The following is a 20,891-nucleotide window of genomic DNA, read 5'->3' as shown; positions in this document are numbered from 1 at the left end:
GAGATTCATAGCCAAGCACTGAGTGAAACCCCTGGAATCCAGTTGTAGAGAAGGAGGAGTGATGAGCAAAGGGGTCAAGACCATGCTGGGGAAACCCATAGAAACATCTGACCTGAGCAAGTGGGAGCTCAGGGACCCCAGTCTGACAGCTGGGGATCCAGCATACGATCCACCCTGGTCTGCTGAACGTGGGTGACAGTTGAGAGGCCAGGGTAGTCTATGGGGCCTCTGGCAGTGGAAACAGAATTTATCACTAGTGCATGGATGGGCTTTGGGAGTCCATTCCCTATGGAGGGTTAATTTCTCAGCCTAGAAGCATGAAATGATGTGACTGACTTTGTTGATCTCTCAAGGGTTGAAATGGAGGGATGTTGAGGGGCATGGAAGGATGGGAGGAAGAGGGGAGTGGGATTGGTTTGTAAAATAAGATTGTTTTTAATTTAATAAAATTTTATTTAAAAGAATGAGCAGGGGATCCTTGAAATAAAAGAAAATCTTGTCCCTTTAAATGAATTATATTTGTACTTAACATGAACAAAACACAATTTGGGACACATCAAAGACATTGATGATTTAATAAGTAACTGATAATTTTACATTTTAAATACTTTTTTAACAGCTTATTATGAATTATTAATTTTCATAAGGTAATAATTATATAAATGATGGAAATTTATCCCTGCTGAGTCTAAAACACTTAAAGTATACTTTAAGCCATAAAAACAGTCTGTGAAGAAACAAGGAACTTTATTTTCTTGAACTTTTTGTAGTATAGTTTTACAATATAGAAGTTAATTTAATAGTTTTTATATTAAGTAGTTTATTTTATCATAAATATTATGTTTAAGGAAGAGAAGAGCAAATTGGCTTTTATAAATAGACATTCATGAGAATAAAGATATGCTATTAGTCTTTAGCATAGTTTTTGTTATGACTTAGATTTTCCAAATTGTTAAAATTTAAAAATTCAGAAAAGGTATAAGTGTTTACCTTGATTAGACATATAATTTTATTACCCATAAAGAGGTCATTACAGACTAAGGATGTATAACTCTTAACCCCCAAATATATATCATCCTTAAATTTCATCCCCTATATGCTTTCTATCACTAACTTAGCCCTTTTGTAACTTTACTTTACGCTTTTGTATTTTTTCTGTTATTTTATATTTTGAGGACAAAATTTTATTTTGTCAGATGAAAAATCCATCCTTACCTATTTTTTTTACTAAGAATATAACCTCATATTTTATGTATTTTAAAACATTTTTGTATCTAAATCAAGGCTCATCTACATCTTCTTGTTTCTTGTCTGAATGGGTCTTTCCGAAGTCCCATGGTTTCTCCTTGTTCCAATTAAGCAGAAGTTCTTTCAATAACTGAATGCTAAGGTGAAAAGTTTGCAAAGAGACCAGCCTACTATATGTAACAATTCCGCTTGTAGATGTGCCTTGTTTTCAGTACCTCTCACCTCAGTACCTCTTGCCTGTCACTCTTTACTGTTAGGGTGCTCTGGAGAGGGAGCCAAAAAATGTTTCTTTATATTTGTGTAATATCTTCAAATCTTGCTTGGATGTGAATACTTCATATCTACAGGTAAAGCACCCAGTAAAGGTAACTAAATAATTTTCCTGCTTAGTTTCTTTTTGTCTCCTTTTGTGTGGTTGTCATCTTGAAGAGTATCCTGAGAGAAAACTTCTGGGTTACTTACATGGCAGCCTTTGTGTGGGTGACATCCTCCCTGTGGAGCCCCCATAATGATTGCCAGCTGAGAGAGGCTGTGTAGCTCAAGGCTTTTATGTGTCTCTTTTGATTCCGGAAATGGAGTGATATTTTGTTTGTGTTCTAACAAATAAAGCTTGCCTGAAGGTCAGAGGGCACAGTTAGCCACTAGTTAACCATAGAGGTCTGTAGGTCTGTACAGAAAGACAGGAAATGATATGGCTGGGCAGAGAGAGGAATATAAGGCAGGAGGTCAGCCTCTTTTTGGTTGTAGATTTCATAGAGTTTAGATCTCTAGTGGCTGGCTGCTCTGCTTACCTGATATTTCAGGTTTTACCCACTAATATCTGACTCCAGGTTTTTATTATTAAGACCAATTAGAATTCTTGCTAGAAGATTGGTCAAACCTGTCTTAGTTAATGCTGTAAGAAGTGAAATGGGAAACCAGAGGCCACAAGCAGCCAATCTCTTGACCAGGCTCATGCTTATTACCACAGCTTCTTTACTAACAGTTACAAGTTTGAAGTTCAGCAGAGAAGCCTGCTTCACAGCCCAGCATGGTTAAGTTTACATGAAGCCAAGCAATGTTATTTGTATTCAGAAAAATGACTGAGGAATGGCAGTATCTTATACTCTTAACTATTATCCACAAATTGAGAAAATCCTTAGGTATTCGTGTGTTTCTTTCCCACATTTGTTGGCATTCCTGATTCCCTTCTTGAGGTATAATGACCTTTAATTTTACCATGCTTGTGCTATAAACTCATTATATCCTTTTATAACCTCAATTTAAAATCCAATATGAGTTTCTTCCCCAAGAACCATGGCTTTACTAACCTTTGGGAGGTAGTTAGACTTCCAGTACTGATCATAGTTTCCCTCTTGCTGAGCATATTAAACAACAGACAAATTTGGAACACCTTGTCTTGAGAGATTAGAGTCTAAGTGGGGAATAGAGGAAACCAATCAGTGTTTGCAAAGTCCTATCTCATGAATCTAACTTTACTCATGTCCCTTTAAAACCAGAGGTAAGGACACAAAATTGAGCTTCCATTTTCTCCAGGGTTTACACATGTTTAGCTTATCTTTATTCTTGGAGTTTATTGTATAGAACATGTATGAGAATCAGGACTTCAAGTGAATCTGGAGAGCACTGGGGAAGCACCATGGGATGAGTGTGGCAGGATACAGTCTTTTCATGGCAGATAAATGTCTGAATTATTGAGAATTAAATATTGATAAAATGTTTATTATGGAGGTAGACCTCAATCCCTAATAATTTCATTACCATTACTCTTATGGGTACATTTTGAGAACATTATCACACACTTACTAGTTTTCATTGGAATTACTTCTAAAACAGTAGTTCTGAAACTTTTAGATTTCCAGTTGGCATTATCCATTATTTAACAATTTAGAAATTCAAATGCAGGTTATGATAGGCAAAGCTTAAAAAACTCTTTGCCATGAGAAATTGTTTGCAAGTAACCATGCAATTACTACACTGGGGAATGAGCTGGACTAGTGTTTACAAAACCAAGACTGCTGAGTCAGGAGGATCCCCATTTCTGAAGAATTACCTTCATTTTTTAGATGTCAGGGTGACCCTTTTGGTGTGGAATACAAATGGGAAGCTGAGGAATGCTCATTTCAAGGTGGCACTATGGAACAGAAGGGTTAGTTCTTACAGCACTTCTCTGATTACTTCTGAAGACTGAGTTGTGCTGGGAGAATCAGGGAGGCATCAGAAGACAGTGGAAAGGAAGCAGATGAGTGGAAATCTAGCTACTATCTCTAGGGTACCCTGAAGTACTGTGCTAAGGTGTCCATGTTGTTGCATTCTCTCTGCTGCTATCCTGAAGCCAGTGGAAGGGAGGTTATGCTTCTTACAAAAGCACATATTCACACCCCCACATGAATTAATGAATTTAAAGTGTTGTTTAAAGGAAGCATAAACACAACAGATTCCTACCCAGTCTACTCTTCTTAGCCTCAATATCCTTCATTACCACTAATGAGTTTTTATGATACTGTCATGGGACAGGGGGGATGAAAGTAACAGTGTATATGTTTTCTTTTAAAAGTTGAAGAAGTGGGAAGGAGACATTTGGGAATACTGTCAGAGGCAGTGTACTATATTGGAAAACCAAGCATTAATCCAAGAATTAAGACAATGGCTTCATCTGAGATCATTGGTGTTGGAATCACTATATTGTCTTTTATTCTGTCTTTTCTACTCATTAGTCCTCTTCCACGAATGCAATGCAATAGCAATTTTTTGGGAAGTGGTAAAGTGCTCCTCTGTAGAATAGGGCCACCCTCATGTCTCAGTTTCTCCAGGTCTTGTGTAGAGGAGATCCAGCACACCCTGAACTGTGACTTCTATCATTCAGGTAGTTATTTCCATTGTGTGACAATGTATTTCCTCTTAGTATGGTGAATAGAGAAATTGCATCATGGCTTGGTGGAAGATAAGCTTCTCTTTAGTCCTTTTCTATTAAAAAAGTAAAAAAGAAGCTCTGTACCTGATCTAAGTTTCTGATGCATGATGGTGTGCTTGTCTGCTTTAGTCTTTTGTCTTTTTCTCATTTGTATTAGGGTTTTCAAGTTCTAAAGTAAATAGTTCAGAAAAATGGTCTTGGTGGAATCTATAATGATGGCTCACCACAAAATGATTTCCGCTGCCTTGAATTTGTGCCATACTCTTGTGAGGGTTTCTATTTTTCAATGGTTCTTCATGGAATGTGGTTGGACCTACACCACCTTCAAGATAGCTCTGCCATCATGGGTGCTTGCCTCTAAGCCAGAGCACTGAACTTTCATCCTTGGAACCCTCATGGAGGAAGCAAAGAACCGACTTCAACAAGTTGTCCTCTGACTTCCAAATCCATACCTTGGCATGTGCCTCTCCCCAAAAAACTGGCTAAATGTATGCAATAAAAATAAAAATATGGAAATAATTCCACAATATATGTCATTCAATTAATCTGATTTGTCAAGATTATGAAAGAAAGATTGGGAAGGAACAGAGGCAGAAATCCAATGGTGCCTAGAGTTACCTTTTCTCTGAGAATATCAAGAATATTTTGCTACAGTTTCCATTTTGTTTTGGTTTTTTTTCGAGAGAGGGTTTCTCTGTGTAGCTTTGGAGCCTATCCTGGCACTCACTCTGGAGACCAGACTGGCCTCGAACTCCCAGAGATCTTCCTGCCTCTGCCTCCCGAGTGCTGGGATTAAAGGCATGTGCCACGAACGCCTGGCCTACAGTTTCCATTTTTTACATTTATTTAATAATTGTATAATCTTGAGTGATAGGAGCTATCTTGTTCAAAGGTATGTGATATATAGTAGTAAAATTTGATTGAACTGTTAAGTATTAGAAATATTGAAGTATTTTGATCTTTTCTGCCAGTTTTCATGTAGCAGAGATGCATACATCCCTTCTCAGTAAGGAAGCAGCAGTGCTTGGGTTGAGAGTTGAATGTTTACCTTAATAGTAATTAAACACACTTCAATAGAAATTTTGTCAATAATTGTATGGAGAAGCATGAGCCTGCTTGGGAGTGTGTGTGTGTGTTTGTGAGGGGATGTATGAGAGAGAGAGAGGGAGAGAGTGAGATAGAGAGAGAGACAGAGAGAGAGATGTTTTATGTCTTAGCCCTTGGAAGGTCAAATCTATAGAAAGTTTGTGTTATTTTATACTTTATCTGGGACAGATTTTTCTATAGCTGAGTGGTTCTCACCTTCTTAATGCTGTGGCCCTTTAATAAGTTCCTAATGTTGAGGTAACTACCCAACCATAAAAGCATTTTCATTGCTACTTCACAATTGTATTTTGTTACTGTCATGAAACATCGGTATTTTCTGATGGTCTTAGGTGATCCTTCTGAAAGGGTCCTTCTAACCCCTGAAGAGTGTGCATCCCACTGGTTGAGAACCCCTGCTATAACTGATCTGCAAGGAACTCATTAAACTTAACCACCTTAGTCTGGAAAATGATGACAGCTGCTCTCACTCTGTTGCCTGCAATATTATGATTAGTAGCCCTTCAATAAATTTTATTAGTGAGTATTAATTTTACAAATTGAGGGGTTTCCTTATTACCTATCCATTCATAACTATACTATATTTGATCACATTCACCTCTTTATTACTCTTAGACCCCCTCCTGTTTGTTTCACAGTTCATAGACCCCCTTGATTTTCATGCTCTCCACACATCCCAGATTATAACTGTGGGAATATAAACACATAGGTGTCTTGTTGGACTGGATGAATTTCTTTAACTTAATGTCTCTTTGGGTGTGGTATAGTTGGAGAAAGAGTCAAGGAGTAACCAAAACTTTATTATGATAGTATACGCCCAGTTGGGCAGCTCATTTTCTAACTTTGGATGATAGAAACCAGACATTCCCCTAGAATGATGCTTTAGATGTGATGCGAGAGTCTGGAGACTCAAAAGAGATCTATTGACTACAGGCCCTTGATGTAGCCCTGTGGTATGTGTGGTAGCTAATGTGAGCCATTCATGATGATGCCTCACATGCTGAAATAATTGCTATTTCCCCATAGAGGTGCAGTGTGTACTGTGATGGTGTTGTCTAAACTCTTCCTAAATGTCAGCAGCATTGATAGTCCTGGGCAGCTGAGCTGCTCAGCTGAGGTTGACTCTGTGCTCCTGAACTTTGTGCAGAACATCTGGTGGCTGCTTCAGAGAGTTTAAATCTTTCCTTTTCCTGGTCATGCCTTTCTTTCTCCTCTATTTTTAAAACTATGTGCCTTTTGGAGTTTCTAATCATTTGATGAAGACAGAGAAACCCTAGAAATGAGACTGTAAGTGATGATTACATAGTTACCTAGCTCTAGTGATTGTATGAAGAGTGAAGGGACAGGAATGGGAACAGACTGCCAATGCATTGACCTTGTCTTCTGTGACAGTGAATACTGGCATTTGTCTTAACAGAGAACAGTGCTGCTGTCTTCTCTGTACAATTTGGTATATGTAGGAGAAGTTGTTGGAGAGATAGAGTAGGTGATGGACTTTTGGAAAATACAGAACCACCATGTCTACAGAAAGAATTTTGAAATATTGTTTTCAAAAATCATTAAATCTACCAGGAAAGTTAGTAAATAAAATCCAACATTCGAGTCTGACCTAACTTCAGATGCTGCTGCCTCATATTTCATACTTTTGAATCTCTATTGCCCTTTCCTAACTCATGCTCAATTATTTGAATGTGATGGCTGAGCCCAGTGTTCTTATTCTGTACCCTAGGATGTACTCCTGGGGGCCACACAGGTGAGGCCCAATAAATAAATTTTGAATGAATGCTTAGGATATTTGTTCTCTTCTCCCTTTTTCCTTCATGTTATTATTAAGAATATGTTTTATAAAAATTAAACAGAATGGTGTGTGGTAGTGGCCCATGACTATTTCCCCAGCACTTGGGAAACAGAGGCGGCTGCATCTCTCAAGCCGAGCCTGGTCTACAAAGTGAGTTCCAGCAAGAATCTTTAACTGTTACACAGAGAAATCCATTCATGAAAAAAATACCATTAACTAACTAACTAACTAACTAACTAACTAATGAACCATCCAAGTAACTAAAAAGGCTGTAGCATACATCCTGTAGGAAATAAAGAAAAACAGCACCGAAGAGACTGGATGCCACTCTGGGACTAGGATCTACCCCAGGAAAGTAGCCCTATTCTCAGAGGAACATGACTGCTATCAAAGGCAGAGAATGTAGATCAAATCTGAGATTCTCTGGAGGAAAGAAAGATGAAGGAGAACTTTTTATGCTGAGCAGGTTCACAGGCAGCCCAATGTTGTCAGCACTTACTCTGAGAGACAGGTACTATTTCTCCATGTTTCCTGAAATTTAAATGCATGTAAATAGAAGATACTGAGCACAGGACATGTTAAAGGGGAAACGTGGATCAGAATGAAGCTTCTTTTGCTTCTCTTCTTCCATCTAACAAACTTGTAAAGGTCTGAGGAAATAAAAAAAAAAAACCAAGCAAAAATACTGGCCCCCAATGGAAATGGGTTTATATACTGAAAAATAGCAACAAACTAAGGAAGGACAAATAACACAGAAATATGAGTTTAAGATAAAGGATGTTTGCGGCACATAAAGAGGTATGGTCTCCAGTCAAAAAAGCTTTCATAACCAGTTAGAGAATCCCTCAACCTACCAGTTGGCAAGATCACTGGAACCAAGAGGAAAGGAAAGGCCTCTGAGTCACAGGACTCAACCCAGTGATGATGGCCAAGGATGGGATAGTTCCTACTTTTCAGTGTCCCGGTCCAGCCAGTTATGGATGGATTTGCATTTATGTTAGGAAATTCTTGGACTTGCCCATGAGGGGCAGATCTACTTCCCCCTGGGTGAGGCAGGCAGTCCTATAAAGAGTCTCAGTGCTTGGCTGCAGTATTCTTGGTACTCAAGCCCTGCTCTACTGCGGAGAACCTGGTGAGTCTGATTTCTTGAGTTCTTGAGAGGGTCTGCCTTTGATGTATTCTCATCCGAGTAGTTTCAGTTAAACACAGTAAGCTTGGTGGGCCCTAACTGATCATGGGTTAAATGTGACAGTGGATGCAACTTTTGGAATGGACGACATTCATGTACTGTACTGGATTGCTTTTGCCTTTGTCTGTACTGTAATTTAATGTCTACATGGAAATGCAAGATAGTTGAGGAAGTTTTGATTTGAGATGAGAACAAAGGAAAACATGCAATTTTCTTTTATCCATATCTCGATGGAATCCCTTTCAACGGGTTATGTTACAAGAGGTTCAGAGTGCCACCTATTCTTTCAACACGTATATGTTTGTGTTGCTCAGTCATTCTACTTGAAATACACTAGCATTAGATGGGTACTGTTTATAAGAATGCCAAGGTTACAAGGATGTTCTATTCATATAAATAACATTTCCCAGTGCTATAGAACACAAGCATATCCTTAGGAAAATTGATATGAGATTAATGAAAGGTTGGGTAAAGCTGTTGAAAAAAATGCTGCAGTAGTAGATGAAACCTAGAGCATCTTAAAATGAGACTGGAAGATTTTCATGTACAACAGGTCCACAGAAAGAGAAGAAAAGTTTCTGTAGTTACATAAGCCTAGTTTCATTTTCTGTGGGGGTCTCTTGTGAGAACTGTCTTGTAATGTCTTTCAGATCCTGAGACTTCAGCACGATGTCTTACCAACAGCAGCAGTGCAAGCAGCCTTGCCAGCCTCCCCCTGTGTGTCTACCCCCTAAGTGCCCAGAGCCTTGTCCTCCTCCAAAGTGTCCAGAGCCTTGTCCTCCTCCTCAGTGTCTTGAGCCATGCCCTCCTCAGCCATGCCAGCCAACGTGCCCTCCTGTGCAAATTTGTCCACCATGCCAGCAGAAGTGCCCACCCAAGAGCAAGTGAGGGCTTCAGGAGTCACCAGGAAGAGGGGAAAGGAAATCCACTTCATCTACTTCCATACAAGCACCCCCTCTTCTTTCAAAGCCTGTCATGGATGCCGAAGAATCTTCTCCACCCTTCTCCTCTATGTGCTTCTGATGACCCCTGATAGAGAAGGCATGCCTCTGAGGCTGTCTTCCTGCTGTTCTCAAGGGGCCCTGAGAATGGTCCTTCCTTGGTGGTTCAGTATTCCAGATACTCCGAGGCAAGAGCAGCAGCTGTCTACCTATCTTGGGCCCTCAGAGGATCCTTCCCAGTCTGCCTGTCACCTGTGGACAGCGGTTGTCACTGTTGTTTCACTTACTGAATAAATTACCTTTTGGTGATGGTCTAATAAATACTTTTTCCTTGGAAAATGTTTTTTAATATTGTATTACTATTTTGCATTATTCTATCCTTTGGTAGAGGAATTTTAAAATATAATTCTGTATTGTCTGAAGTATGTTGTATCAGAGACTAATTCAATATTATTTCAAATTTATGTTCTTGACCCCATATTTAATTGTGTTGAAGACAGAATTCCTTAACTTCTTAAAAGATTTTTTTATTTAAGGTAGAAACTCCATCATCTATTGTTCATCTACCTATAATCTATTTAACTATCATCTATTATTAATTTGCATCTTTAGCACAAAATTAAATCATCATCAGTTCTGTAGTCAGTCTCAGACATCACTGTATGAGTCCTGCTCAGTGGTTGTTTATATATACAACAGAGGCAGTTCAACATAATTGTTTACACTCTCACTAGGTGGCTTTGTCATAACTGCTCATTAAATGTCATTCAAATACTACATTGTTCTTTTCCCACTATGTCCCTGTAATTGGTAATTCACCCCAATTCCTAGGTAATCCTGAGGAAAAAGGGGATTTGTGGGATGTATGATTCTCCTTCATAAGATGATAGCAATCTTTAGAAAGAGGATGGATGGAAGAACAGGAGAGAAAAGTGTGTTCATAGGTCAAATTTCCTCCTTTCTGGACATTCTGGATACTTGAGATCTCACAAAGTCCTGTATTTCAGCACTTTCCTCATTCTTTTCTTCTGAAAGAAAGGCTTCATGGAGTAGAAAGTTTAAAGTCAACTGAATTCATGAGGGGACGAGGACGTTGCTTAAGGAAACACCCACTGATCAAGGTTCTGAAGTCAATAAATGACTGATGTTCCTTTCATTACAAAGGAATCTCCAGTTAAGCTTCTGGCACTGGCATGAACTTGGCACAGTTTTTGCAACAACTTATTTTTTATAAAGATTTGAAGTTAAATAATTATGTATGTAGATACATGGATGAAGGAAGATCCTTTATCAGTACCAATGCCCCCCCAAATAAGCATAGGCTATATAAGTTGGATTCCAATGTCCATATCTCTTGTAGTTTTCAACTACTGAGGGAAGAAGGGAACAGCTTTGCACAGCATGGGAAATAGCTCTATTTTGCAAAATTGTCATCAGATCATGGTCTCCAGATTTTCTATAGTTTGTGCTTGGACCTGAAATTAAGGACCTTTCTTGTGGGATGACATGTGTGCCTCAGATACTTATGTGTTGAGCTTCCATCCCCCAAAACTCTAGTAGCACCTGTACTTAGACATGTGGTCTTCAGAGAGCAGATTAATTTAGTTGGAGGTCATTTGGGTAGGTCCTCTTCCTGCTTTCCTGATATCTTCCTGTGAAAAGTTAGGCACAGAAAGACATGGAATACTCAAGGACAGACACAGGGAAGATGGCCATCTCTGGGCCACACTGCAGAAGAGAATATAAAGCATGCTCTCACATGTGTGTCCTTCAGGGCTGTGTGAAATAAACTCTGGCTCTTTGAGGTGCTCAGTCTGCAGAGCATCTTACTTGAGCTCATGCCAAGTAATCCAGCAGAGCTATGGGCAGCAGCTTGCTCTGAAAAGGGAACTGAAACACCTCTGCTCAAGTCCTCATGTCTAATCTGTCTCACAGCACAAAGGCTGAATGGATTCTTTCCATTATTGCTCCAGATGGACAGAGAGCAGCATGGGGCTCAAGCAAAGCAACACCAGGTACTCTTCCAGCACTGTGTTCTGCATTGGCATAAGGCATTTCTTTCACAGATTTAGAGTGCAGACATCTCTCAACGTGGGCTCCAGAACACAGGTATCTTTTTAGTGTGTTTTAAAGGTCTTTGGTGGAGCTTGGGCAATACTATGGAAGAGAGGAAGGATTGTGGGAGCCAGATGGTCAAAGACACCTGAGAAAAAGGCCCACAGAGTCAACTTAGTCATGTTTCTAGGGACTAACAGGGAATAAGGTGACAATCACAGAACATGCATGTGTTCCTGTTAGGTCCTCTGTGTACATACTATGGTTATGTAGGTTAGTGTTCTTGCTGAACTCCTAACAGTTGGAGTGAGGCCTGTCTCTGTCTCTTTTACCTGCTCTTGGGACTCTTTTCCTCCTATTGGGTTTGCCTAGTCCAGCCTTGATAAGAGGGTTTTTGCTTAGTTTTTTTTTTTTTTAAATTACTTCAAGTTAGGGAATAAGCTTGTTTCACATGTAAGCACCTTCTCCCTCTCCCTCCCCTCACCCCTATCTCTCCTCTCCAACCCCCAATCTACCCCCAACCCCATCCACCCACCACTCCCCAGGCAGGGTAGGGCCCTCAACGGGGGCTCTGCAATGTCCACCAAATCTTCCTGTGCTGTGCCTGGGCACTTCCCCAAGTGTCCAGGGCCAGAATTTATCCCTTCACGTGGGATGGGCTCTCAAAATCCCAGGGAAAAATGCTAATCCACTTCCAGAGGCTCCCTGCAATGCAGAGGTCTCCTGATTGGCATCCCTGTTCAGGGGGCTGGATCAGTCTTGTACTGGCCTCCCAGATAGCATCTGGGGTTGATGTGCTCTCCCTTGTTCAGGCCAAATGTTTCTGTGGGTTTCTCCAACCTGGTACAGACCCCTTTGATCTTCATTCCTCCTTCTCTTCAACTAAATTCCAGATTTCAACTCAGTGTATTCCTGGGATGTGTGTCTCTGCTTCCATCTGCCACTGGTGAGGGCTCTAGGAAGGCATAAAGAGTAGTCATCAATCTCATTTTAGGGGAAGGGCTTCTATGTTATCCTCTCCTCCATTGCTGGATTGTCAGATCGTGTCATCCTTGTAGGTCTCTGGATATCTCCCTACTTCCAGATCTCTTCTTGGACTTATAGTGGCTCCCTCTAATATGGTATCTCTCATCCTGCACTCTCTCCTCTATTCTTCCCCCCTACGCAATATCTCTGCTCCTCCATTTCCTCTCCTCTACTCCTCATGCTCTTATTGTGGCAGCACCCTATCCCCTACCCTCATGCTCCCAATTAGCTCAGGAGTTCTGCTTAGTTTATGGTACGTTGTTATGCCATGTTTGCTTGAAATCCCTGCAGGGAGGGCTGTTCTTTCTGAAGGGAAACAGAGGAGAAGTGGTTCTGGGAGAGGGCAGTTGGGTGAGGGTGCTGGGAGGAATGAAGGCATGGGCAACTACAGCAGTGTATGTATGAGTTAATTAAAAAACTCATTGGGTATATCTCCATGAGTGTCAGGCCTGAGTCATAAGTTACTTATACTTTTTACCCTTTGAGGCTTTTCACAATGATTTTCAAGCTGATTGCACCAGTTTGCACAACCAACAACAGCAAATAATGGTTCTTTTGTTTTTGTCCTTACTAGCATTTTTTTTGCCATTGATCTTTTGGTAGTCATCCTGACATGGAATCTTAGAGTAATTTGCATTTCTCATATAATTAAGAATGCTGAACCCTTCTTAAAATGTTTTCCAGCCACTGCTCTTTCTTTTTTCTTTTTCAATTTTAAATATTACTTTTTTTGGAAGTACTCTTATTTACATATAAATCCCTCCTTTCCCTTGTCCTCCCATCCTCCCATGCTCCATACCAACCCCCCAAATCACTCCCACCCACTCCTCAGGGATTGTGAGATCCTACAAGGGGGGCCATCAAATTCCATGTCATCCCATATCTGGGTTGCAATAATACCCTCCATACAGAATGGGCTCCCAAAGTTCATTTGTGCTCTAGGGATAAACACTGGCTCCACTGTTATCGGTCCCATAACTGCCCTGGCCTCCTAGCTGGCACCCACATTCAGATGGCTTGGTTCGGTCCAATGCTGGTTCCCCAGCTTTATGACTAGGGTGTCTGAGCTCTCACTAGGTCAGGTCAATTGTTTCTGTGGGTTTCTCCAGCACTGTCTTGGCTCCTTTACTGCTGTTTCTTTCTTTGAGAATTTTTTGTCTTTAGCTTGATTATTGATTTGGTTGTTTTTCCTTTCTAAATTATATTTTCAATTGTAATAGAGTTACAATACTTCACATAGCCCTTTATTATCTCCAGACATTCCCAGCAGCAATCCCTAGAATACCTTCTATGTCTGCCCCACTCTTAAATTAATAATTTGTTTTTCATTATCCTTGTTGAACACATGTGTGTATGTATGTTTTTGTGTGTGTAGGTTTATATGTGTAGGTTTGTGTGTGTGAATGGTCTGTGTGTGATGTGTGCACAATCACATATTAATACAACCTGCTGAGTCCATTTTCTTGTTATTACGTATATGGTTTCAATGCTGACAACTGCATTGTACATCAAATAAGAAGGCTTATCTCTGGGAGAGGCTAATTTTCCTCTTCCCAGCAGTCATTAGTTAGCTTTAGTTTTTTTTTGCCTTAGATGGAATCGCGTGACTATATCCCCCATTTCCCCTTTATTTGTCATTGTATTCTGTTGTTCAATCCTGTTTGTGCAGCCATTTCAGGAGAGACTGTTTACTGCACACTTATTGGTATTCTGGATGTGACAGTCTTTCAGCCCCCTCTTCAGTGATGTTTTCTGAGCTGTAGATGCAGGAGTTATGCTGCATTGATTAATGTTGGGTTCCCCACAATCTTTTGATCTCTGTGTTGTGTCCAATTGTGGTTTTCTGTGGATTGGCCTCTTTGATGATGGGTGTTATCCACATTTATCTGTGGGTGTAAGGATGAAATCTCGCATGTAGTTTAGATCTATGTTTTTCTAGCCACATGATAGTGCTAAAATTATTTTAGGTAGATTGTTTACTTTAGTAAAATTACATCAGTAGGCTTGGACTGGGTAGGTTTCCAGTATCAGGCATGAATTAATTCTTGTTGAGGGAGAATTAATCTATTTAGACAATTGTTGCATGCTCTAAACCTGTGATGATCCTGATTGTATTTTTATCTATGCTGGTGAATTCTGTGATTTACAGGTGGTACAGGTGTTAGGAATGTTGAATTGGCAGCTTGCATAGTATTTCCTGGAACCCTGAAAGCCAGACAGTAGGAAAGAGGATTTCAGGTCGGAGACACCTGGAGACATGGGAGTCTTATGTCCTTGGCATATGAAACACACACTACATGTGCTATTATTTTGAGGCTGCTGATTCTTACATGGGTAGAATGGTCTTCTGGTGCAGGTTTGTGTTTCAGTTCTCTAATGGCTAACAATGTTGAACATTTTCTTGTTACTCTTACTAGTATGCCAAAGTCTTGCCTTTGGTCATAATTGAAATAATGAATGACATTTCATTGGCACAATCTGAGAAACCTAATAAGTACTAAGACAGTGATAGGTTTAAAGGCTGCTGATCAATATCATTTCCACTTCCCTCACTATCAATCCCATTCAAACAAAAACATTTCCATCATCATCACCAATACCACCCTCATTCTCACAATCATTACAAAATATCACACCAGCTAGCACTGCCTACCTCCACTCTCATCACTGCCCTTGCCTTTCCTTCTCTTCCCACCCAGTCTTGATTAATTTTCTATTTTCTTTGTCTTGCCTCCATCTTCTCCAGTTTGTGTAGTCCATCTACTCTAGACAGTAGGGCTTACACTGAGGTTTGGTCAATACAGTAATGACCCCATCTTATGAAAACTGACACTCTTTCATCAGAAGCTACCAACTGCCCATAGTTCCTCAGCTCATGGGGGGATTTCATACTTCCCTTCTCTTGTATGATGAGTTTGGTCAGGCTTAGGCTGTCAACTGAGTTGTGAAAGCTGTGTGAATAGTTTTGATTTCAAATGTTTAATGGTCTGATTATGTGAATAAGTAGTGTCTACCTGTTTTGTGAGGTAATGCTAAGTACATTATTCTTGCAACCCTTATCAGTTTAGAGACTCTATGTTAAATGTCTACTGCAAGGAGAATCTTCTCGGGTGAGGAATGATAGATATAGTTATATGAGTATAGCAATGTGACTAGGAATTGCTGGGTTGATTTGTTTATTTAGCAGAATAATAGTGTTGATTGGATTATCCCACAGACCCTATAACCTATCTAGCTTCAGATTCTTTCCCTTTCACTAGTGCCAGGTATGCACTTTGGCTAATAGAGAAGGCCCCAATAAAAACTGAAAGTGGTTGATAGCTCCCATACATTTGTGCATAATTTGTCAATGCAGTTATCATTGTAGTTTGTAGAGCTCAGAACTGGGTGAGGTTGGTGAGTACTTTTCCTCTTCAGCCTTCCCATATCCTGAGGACTGGCTAGTAGGGAGGAAGTGTCTGGGTTTGTACCTCCTAGATTTCTCCATGTTCTCTGACTTAAGCATTGATGGCTACAGAAATGGGGTTTTTACCATGAAGTTTTAGAAACTTATATGAAACAGTCTGTGAGGTAGTGAAATTAGTCGTTGGGACCACACTAGCTATCCACCAAATAGAGGTGAGGTGCAAGATGAGTTACCTATTTGAGGTACTGGGCCCCCATACATTTTTAAGGTACCTCTATTAAAACATTTTATTTCTTTTCTTTTTCAAGTGCTTTGGTTTTTTTCTATTTTTTAAAAATTTAAATTAGAAACCAGCTTGTTTTACATGTCAATCCCCTTTTCCTCTCTCTCCCCTCCTCCCCTGCCCAACACTAACCCCCTAACTTACCCCTTTCTGCTCCCCAGGGAGGGTTAGGCCTTCCATGGGGGATTTTTAAATGTCTGTCATATCATTTGGGGCAGGGCCTAGGCCCTCCTCTGTGTGTCTAGGCTGAGAGAGTATCCCTCTATGTGGAGTGGGATCCCAAAATCTGTTCATATGCTGCGGATAATACTGATCTACTACTAGAGGCCCCAGAGGTTGCCAAGGCCTTAAGCCTTTACAGAAGTAGATTTCCATATGGCTCATTCAAAAGGTTTTAAATATTAATCATGTCTCTCTATATGCCCTGATCTATCCTGCCCTCCCATGTCTCATCAGAATGTAAGTTTTCCATTTGCACTATTTCCTTTAACCATTTGTACTCTTTTGTGTGGGCAACATTCATAATAAGAACTTCAGGTTTAACTGACTCTGTGTAATATTGGCATTACAAGTCAGTAGGCAATTTGTAATTTGGCACAGCAGAAGGCATTTATTACCTAAGATGATTCTTTGTGTGTGATATGCAAATGTGGAGAGAAGTAAGTCTCCTCCTGACCTGGCACTATGGCATGTGTACTAGCCTTGATGAGCCATCCACTGGTGGTGTGTTTCTTGTCACCTGGGTTTGGGTGTAGAACTTATGACTCCTTTCAGGGAGATGGACAATGACATTCTCAGCTAAACTCTTACTCATTGTCAAAGGCACTGACACTCACAGAAAGCTGACATGGTACACTGAGGTTGATTCAGTATCATGTGCTTCTCAGCGCAGAGACCGGATGATGGCTTTCTTTAATCTTCCTCATTTTATTCTTTCTCCTCCAATTATAAAGCAAGTTTTTACGACCAATGAGAATATTTTTTCTCTTTTTGAAGATCTTATGTTCTCCCTCCTACTGGCTTCTAGATTTTTGAATTCTCCTATGTTTTACTTTATAACCTTGTCAAGTTCCTTAGACTTCACACATGATAACAACAGCAGCCATTTCTGTGACTAGTGAGACAGCTTGGTATTTTAGATCTTAATCTTCAGACTGCTTGTCTTGAAGATGATATTTTATGCAAGGACCATTACTCTGTCCTTTGAAGAAAGACGTTTTCTCACAGCAAATGTGAAGAAAAAAAGGATGGTTAATGAATGAAAATGGCGACATGGAAGGGAAATTAAGGAGAGTCTTGAGAAAGATGGTTGTGGAATAGTTCTTATATTTTATAAACTTGAGAATCTTTCTCTGTTAGGATCATCTCTTATAGGAATTGCCACAAAGTGTCCTTCAGATCCTGAGACTTCAGCACGATGTCTAACTAACAGCAGCAGTGCACGCCGACCTGCCAGCCTCCTCCTGTGTGTCCAGCCGCAAAGTGTCCAGAGCTTTGTCCACCCACAACGTGTTCTGGGGCTTGTCTTTCTTTGAAGTGCCCAGAGCCTTGGACTTCCTCAAAATAAACTCGAGCCATTCAAGAATTACAAGACAACCATTTTTAATTCATTCTGTCAGTTTTCATGCTTCAAAGAATCATTAATAGGCAATAGAAATTTGTATATATGTACTGTGTTATGTACTGTTTATTAAGCATTCAGTATAGTATGTGTTTTGTTAGTTTTCATAGAACCTCCAGTTGGGATGTCCCACAGTCACAGATTGTCTCAACAGCCCTTCATACAATAGAAGTGTGGGATATTGCCGGTTCGTGCTAGTCACCTAAGCATAAACATACTTAGGGCCGGTTTGGTATTAGCTCCTCTTCCACCATAATAAGCAGTTTTATGGTCATCATTGGAGGGCAGTCTAAATATATACCTAAATATGTTGTTGGAGATTGCAGTCTTGAATAGGGTCAGGGTTAGGCCGAAGTCCATCAGCCCCACTTTGAGCAGCATATTTGGTTTTCTATCCTTACAGAAAAGGAACCTATGCAGACAACTAGACCTGTCTCTAGGCCCAGGCTTGTTAAAGATGAAGCTGAAACCACAGCTAAGGTGTCCTGTATTACTTTCTTTCTTTCAGCATACAGGTAAATCCTACCTAGAAACCAGGAATATAAATGAACCATTGCACCAAAGAATATCAATGAGTTGAAGCAGGACAAAGGTCACAAGATATTTGTAATAGAGAAGAAAAATATTGTCTCAGTCAATAAAGAGAACTCAGACAACCAGGCAGGGCTTACTGAAACTGAAAAGACAGGAGGGCCCACTGAGTCACAGCAGTCTACAGTGGTGATGTCCAGGAAGAGGACATTTCCTACATTGTAGAGTCACAGTGAAGCCAGTCATGCATGGATTTGCATTATGTTTGGAAATTCTTGGATATGCCCACTGTCGGTCATCTCTACTTCCACTGGGCTGGGCAGCCAGTCCTATAAAGAGGTCCTTGGATGTACAACTGCAGACTCCTGGTACTCAAGTCCTGGACTACTTTAGAGAACCTGGTGAGTGTCATTCCTTGAGTGGGTCTGTCTTCATGCTCTTTTTATGAGCAGCAGTAAATTTTGAGGGAGTAATTGTGAGGAATCCAGTTGTGATCATGTGATGAACAGTGTCAACTTAGCAGTCAGAAATTTAGGAGTGTAACAATGGTCCACTGTGATAGGTAGTTTTCCTTTTATCTTGTTTGCACTTGAATAGAGTTTAATTCTCCTTCATATGCATCTCTTGGTGATCTTTTAATACCCTATTCCTTAGTAGGTTTCAGAACCTGGAGAGTTCCTGAGCTGTCCTCTACTCTAATGCCGAGACAACCTACTGGAATGTCACAAGTGACAAGGGTGACAGGGATAGGTTCTCGGATTGCTCTGGGCACCAGGATTTGAGACAGCCTGTCTCAAAGATGTTCTCTCTGAAAAGAGTCTTATTACTTTCCTTGGAACAAAATATTTTCTCCTGAATAGAAAAGGCTTGTAACTAAGTGGATTTTCCGAGGCCAGTGACACAGACTGCTGACAGGAAAGGGAAAAGGCAGTCTTCCTTAAACAGGAGTTGGGGAATATGCGCTTGCCTAGAGTGAGAAATGGATCTAATGTTCCATGTCTCCATCGGTCTTCTCTGTGTGGATCAGCCCTGAGCACTCTCTTGTGATGTCTTTCAGATCCTGAGACTTCATCACGATGTCTTACCAACAGCAGCAGTTCCAGCAGCCCTGCCAGCCTCCTCCTGTGTGCCCACCCCCAAAGTGCCCAGAGCCTTGTCCTCCCCCTAAATGCTCAGAGCCTTGTCCTCCTCCACAGTGCCCTGAGCCGTGTCCTCCTCAGCCATGTCAACAGAAATGCCCTCCTGTGCAACCTCCTCTACCCTGCCTGCAGAAGTGCCCACCCAAGAGCAATTAGTGCTTCAACACTCATTTGGACCAAGAGAAGAGAAGGAAACCCATCTTCCCCACTTCCATAGAAACACTTCTGTCTTCACTTCAAAGCCTATCATGGATGCAGAAGAATCTCCATCCTCCACTTTTCACTTTCTCCAGGGTGTCTGTGGTCACCCTGATCTGGAAAGCATTCCCCTGAGCTTGTTCTGCTTCTGCTGTCAAGGGGCTACTGAGAGTGATCCTTCCTCACTGGTTCAGTGTCCTGGATTCTCAGAGGGAAGATCAGGAGCTTTCCACCTTGTGCACTCAGAGGATGTGTCTAAAACTTTCAATCACCTTTGCTGGGGTGTTTCCACTGTGGTGTCACTCCTGAATAAAATGCAATCTGGTTGATAGTATTCACAACATACTCCTTTTTCTTTATTTTTAATTTTTGAGCCCCAGGTCATTCTGCTGTAATCAGTTTTCAACTGAATTTTGGGTCATAACAGAGATTATTTAGTGTCTGTGTGCTTGAGAGACACATTGTTTCATTTTGTATGACTACAAACTCTCCTTTATCACATGCTAACTTAAAATTACATCACAATGCATGGACCACTTCTAGCATGTGTTCTCAGTCGACATTCATGCAGTTTGCTCTCACTCATCCTCCTCATCTGACATGGTACTTTCACATCTGCATCAACCTATCCTTACCACGGTTTTCTCCTTCAATATTTGAAACATCCTTGCCAACCTTGCATTTATTAGGGTATTTATTTTTCTTTTTTAATTTGAATTAGAAACAAGATTGTTTTCCATGCCAATCCCAGTTCCCTCTCCCTACCCTCCTGCCCTACCCCCCTATTTTTCTTAACATGATGATATGCAGCTTCAGTCAGCCTGTAAAGGAAATGAAATCATTGTTACTTATGACTGATCATAACTGTAGTAACACAAGCGTCATATTTTCTTAACCCATTATTAGTTCACTAGTGTTCAGCTAGACTAAGTATACACTATTTAAAATAATTTAATATTAGGAGTAGTTCTGAAATATAGATGATAATGCAGGAATACCAATGACTTCTTTTCATTAGGACCCATGTGATGCTGCTCAATCATATGGAAGTTCTGCTTTAGTTTAGTCTTTGGAGGAAACCACACATTCTTTTCCATATTTGATGGGTTATTCTACTGTCTCACAGTTTGTCAGTTTCTGTTCTTTTCCTCCTTTGCTCTGCTGGAACTTGGTGCTTTTATTTTGATGGTACTCATTCTTACATGGGTAGAATGGTGTAGGTTTGGTTTTCAGTTCTCGAATAGGTAAAGATGTTGTACAGTTCTTGGTACTGTTACTTGTAGAAACTACTGAGTTTGCTGAAGTCTTGACTTTGTTCCCTTTGAACTAACGCATGACATTTGATTGGCACAATTTAACACACCTAATAACTAGAGCAAAATGATAGTTTAGAAGTTCCTGATACAACAGTTCTCACTACCATCCCCATTTCCATCTG

The 20,891-nt window shown here is 40.4% G+C and overlaps 2 protein-coding genes across 2 annotated transcripts; both read left to right on the top strand.

Moving 5' to 3' along the window:
- The first annotated feature begins 8,922 nt into the window (after positions 1-8,922).
- On the top strand, positions 8,923-9,141 carry LOC103160043 (small proline-rich protein 2E-like). The gene has a single exon (XM_035450971.1). The coding sequence runs from the start codon at positions 8,923-8,925 to the stop codon at positions 9,139-9,141; it is 219 nt and encodes a 72-aa protein (XP_035306862.1).
- Positions 9,142-19,192: 10,051 nt separating this feature from the next.
- On the top strand, positions 19,193-19,411 carry LOC100755523 (small proline-rich protein 2E-like). Its single transcript, XM_027392860.1, has one exon. It carries the CDS (start codon positions 19,193-19,195, stop codon positions 19,409-19,411), a length of 219 nt encoding a protein of 72 aa, XP_027248661.1.
- Positions 19,412-20,891: the final 1,480 nt, after the last annotated feature.

Source organism: Cricetulus griseus (assembly GCF_003668045.3).
Source record: "Cricetulus griseus strain 17A/GY chromosome 1 unlocalized genomic scaffold, alternate assembly CriGri-PICRH-1.0 chr1_0, whole genome shotgun sequence".
Classification (NCBI taxonomy): Eukaryota; Metazoa; Chordata; class Mammalia; order Rodentia; family Cricetidae; genus Cricetulus; species Cricetulus griseus.
This window is presented reverse-complemented; position numbering and strand designations above follow the sequence as displayed.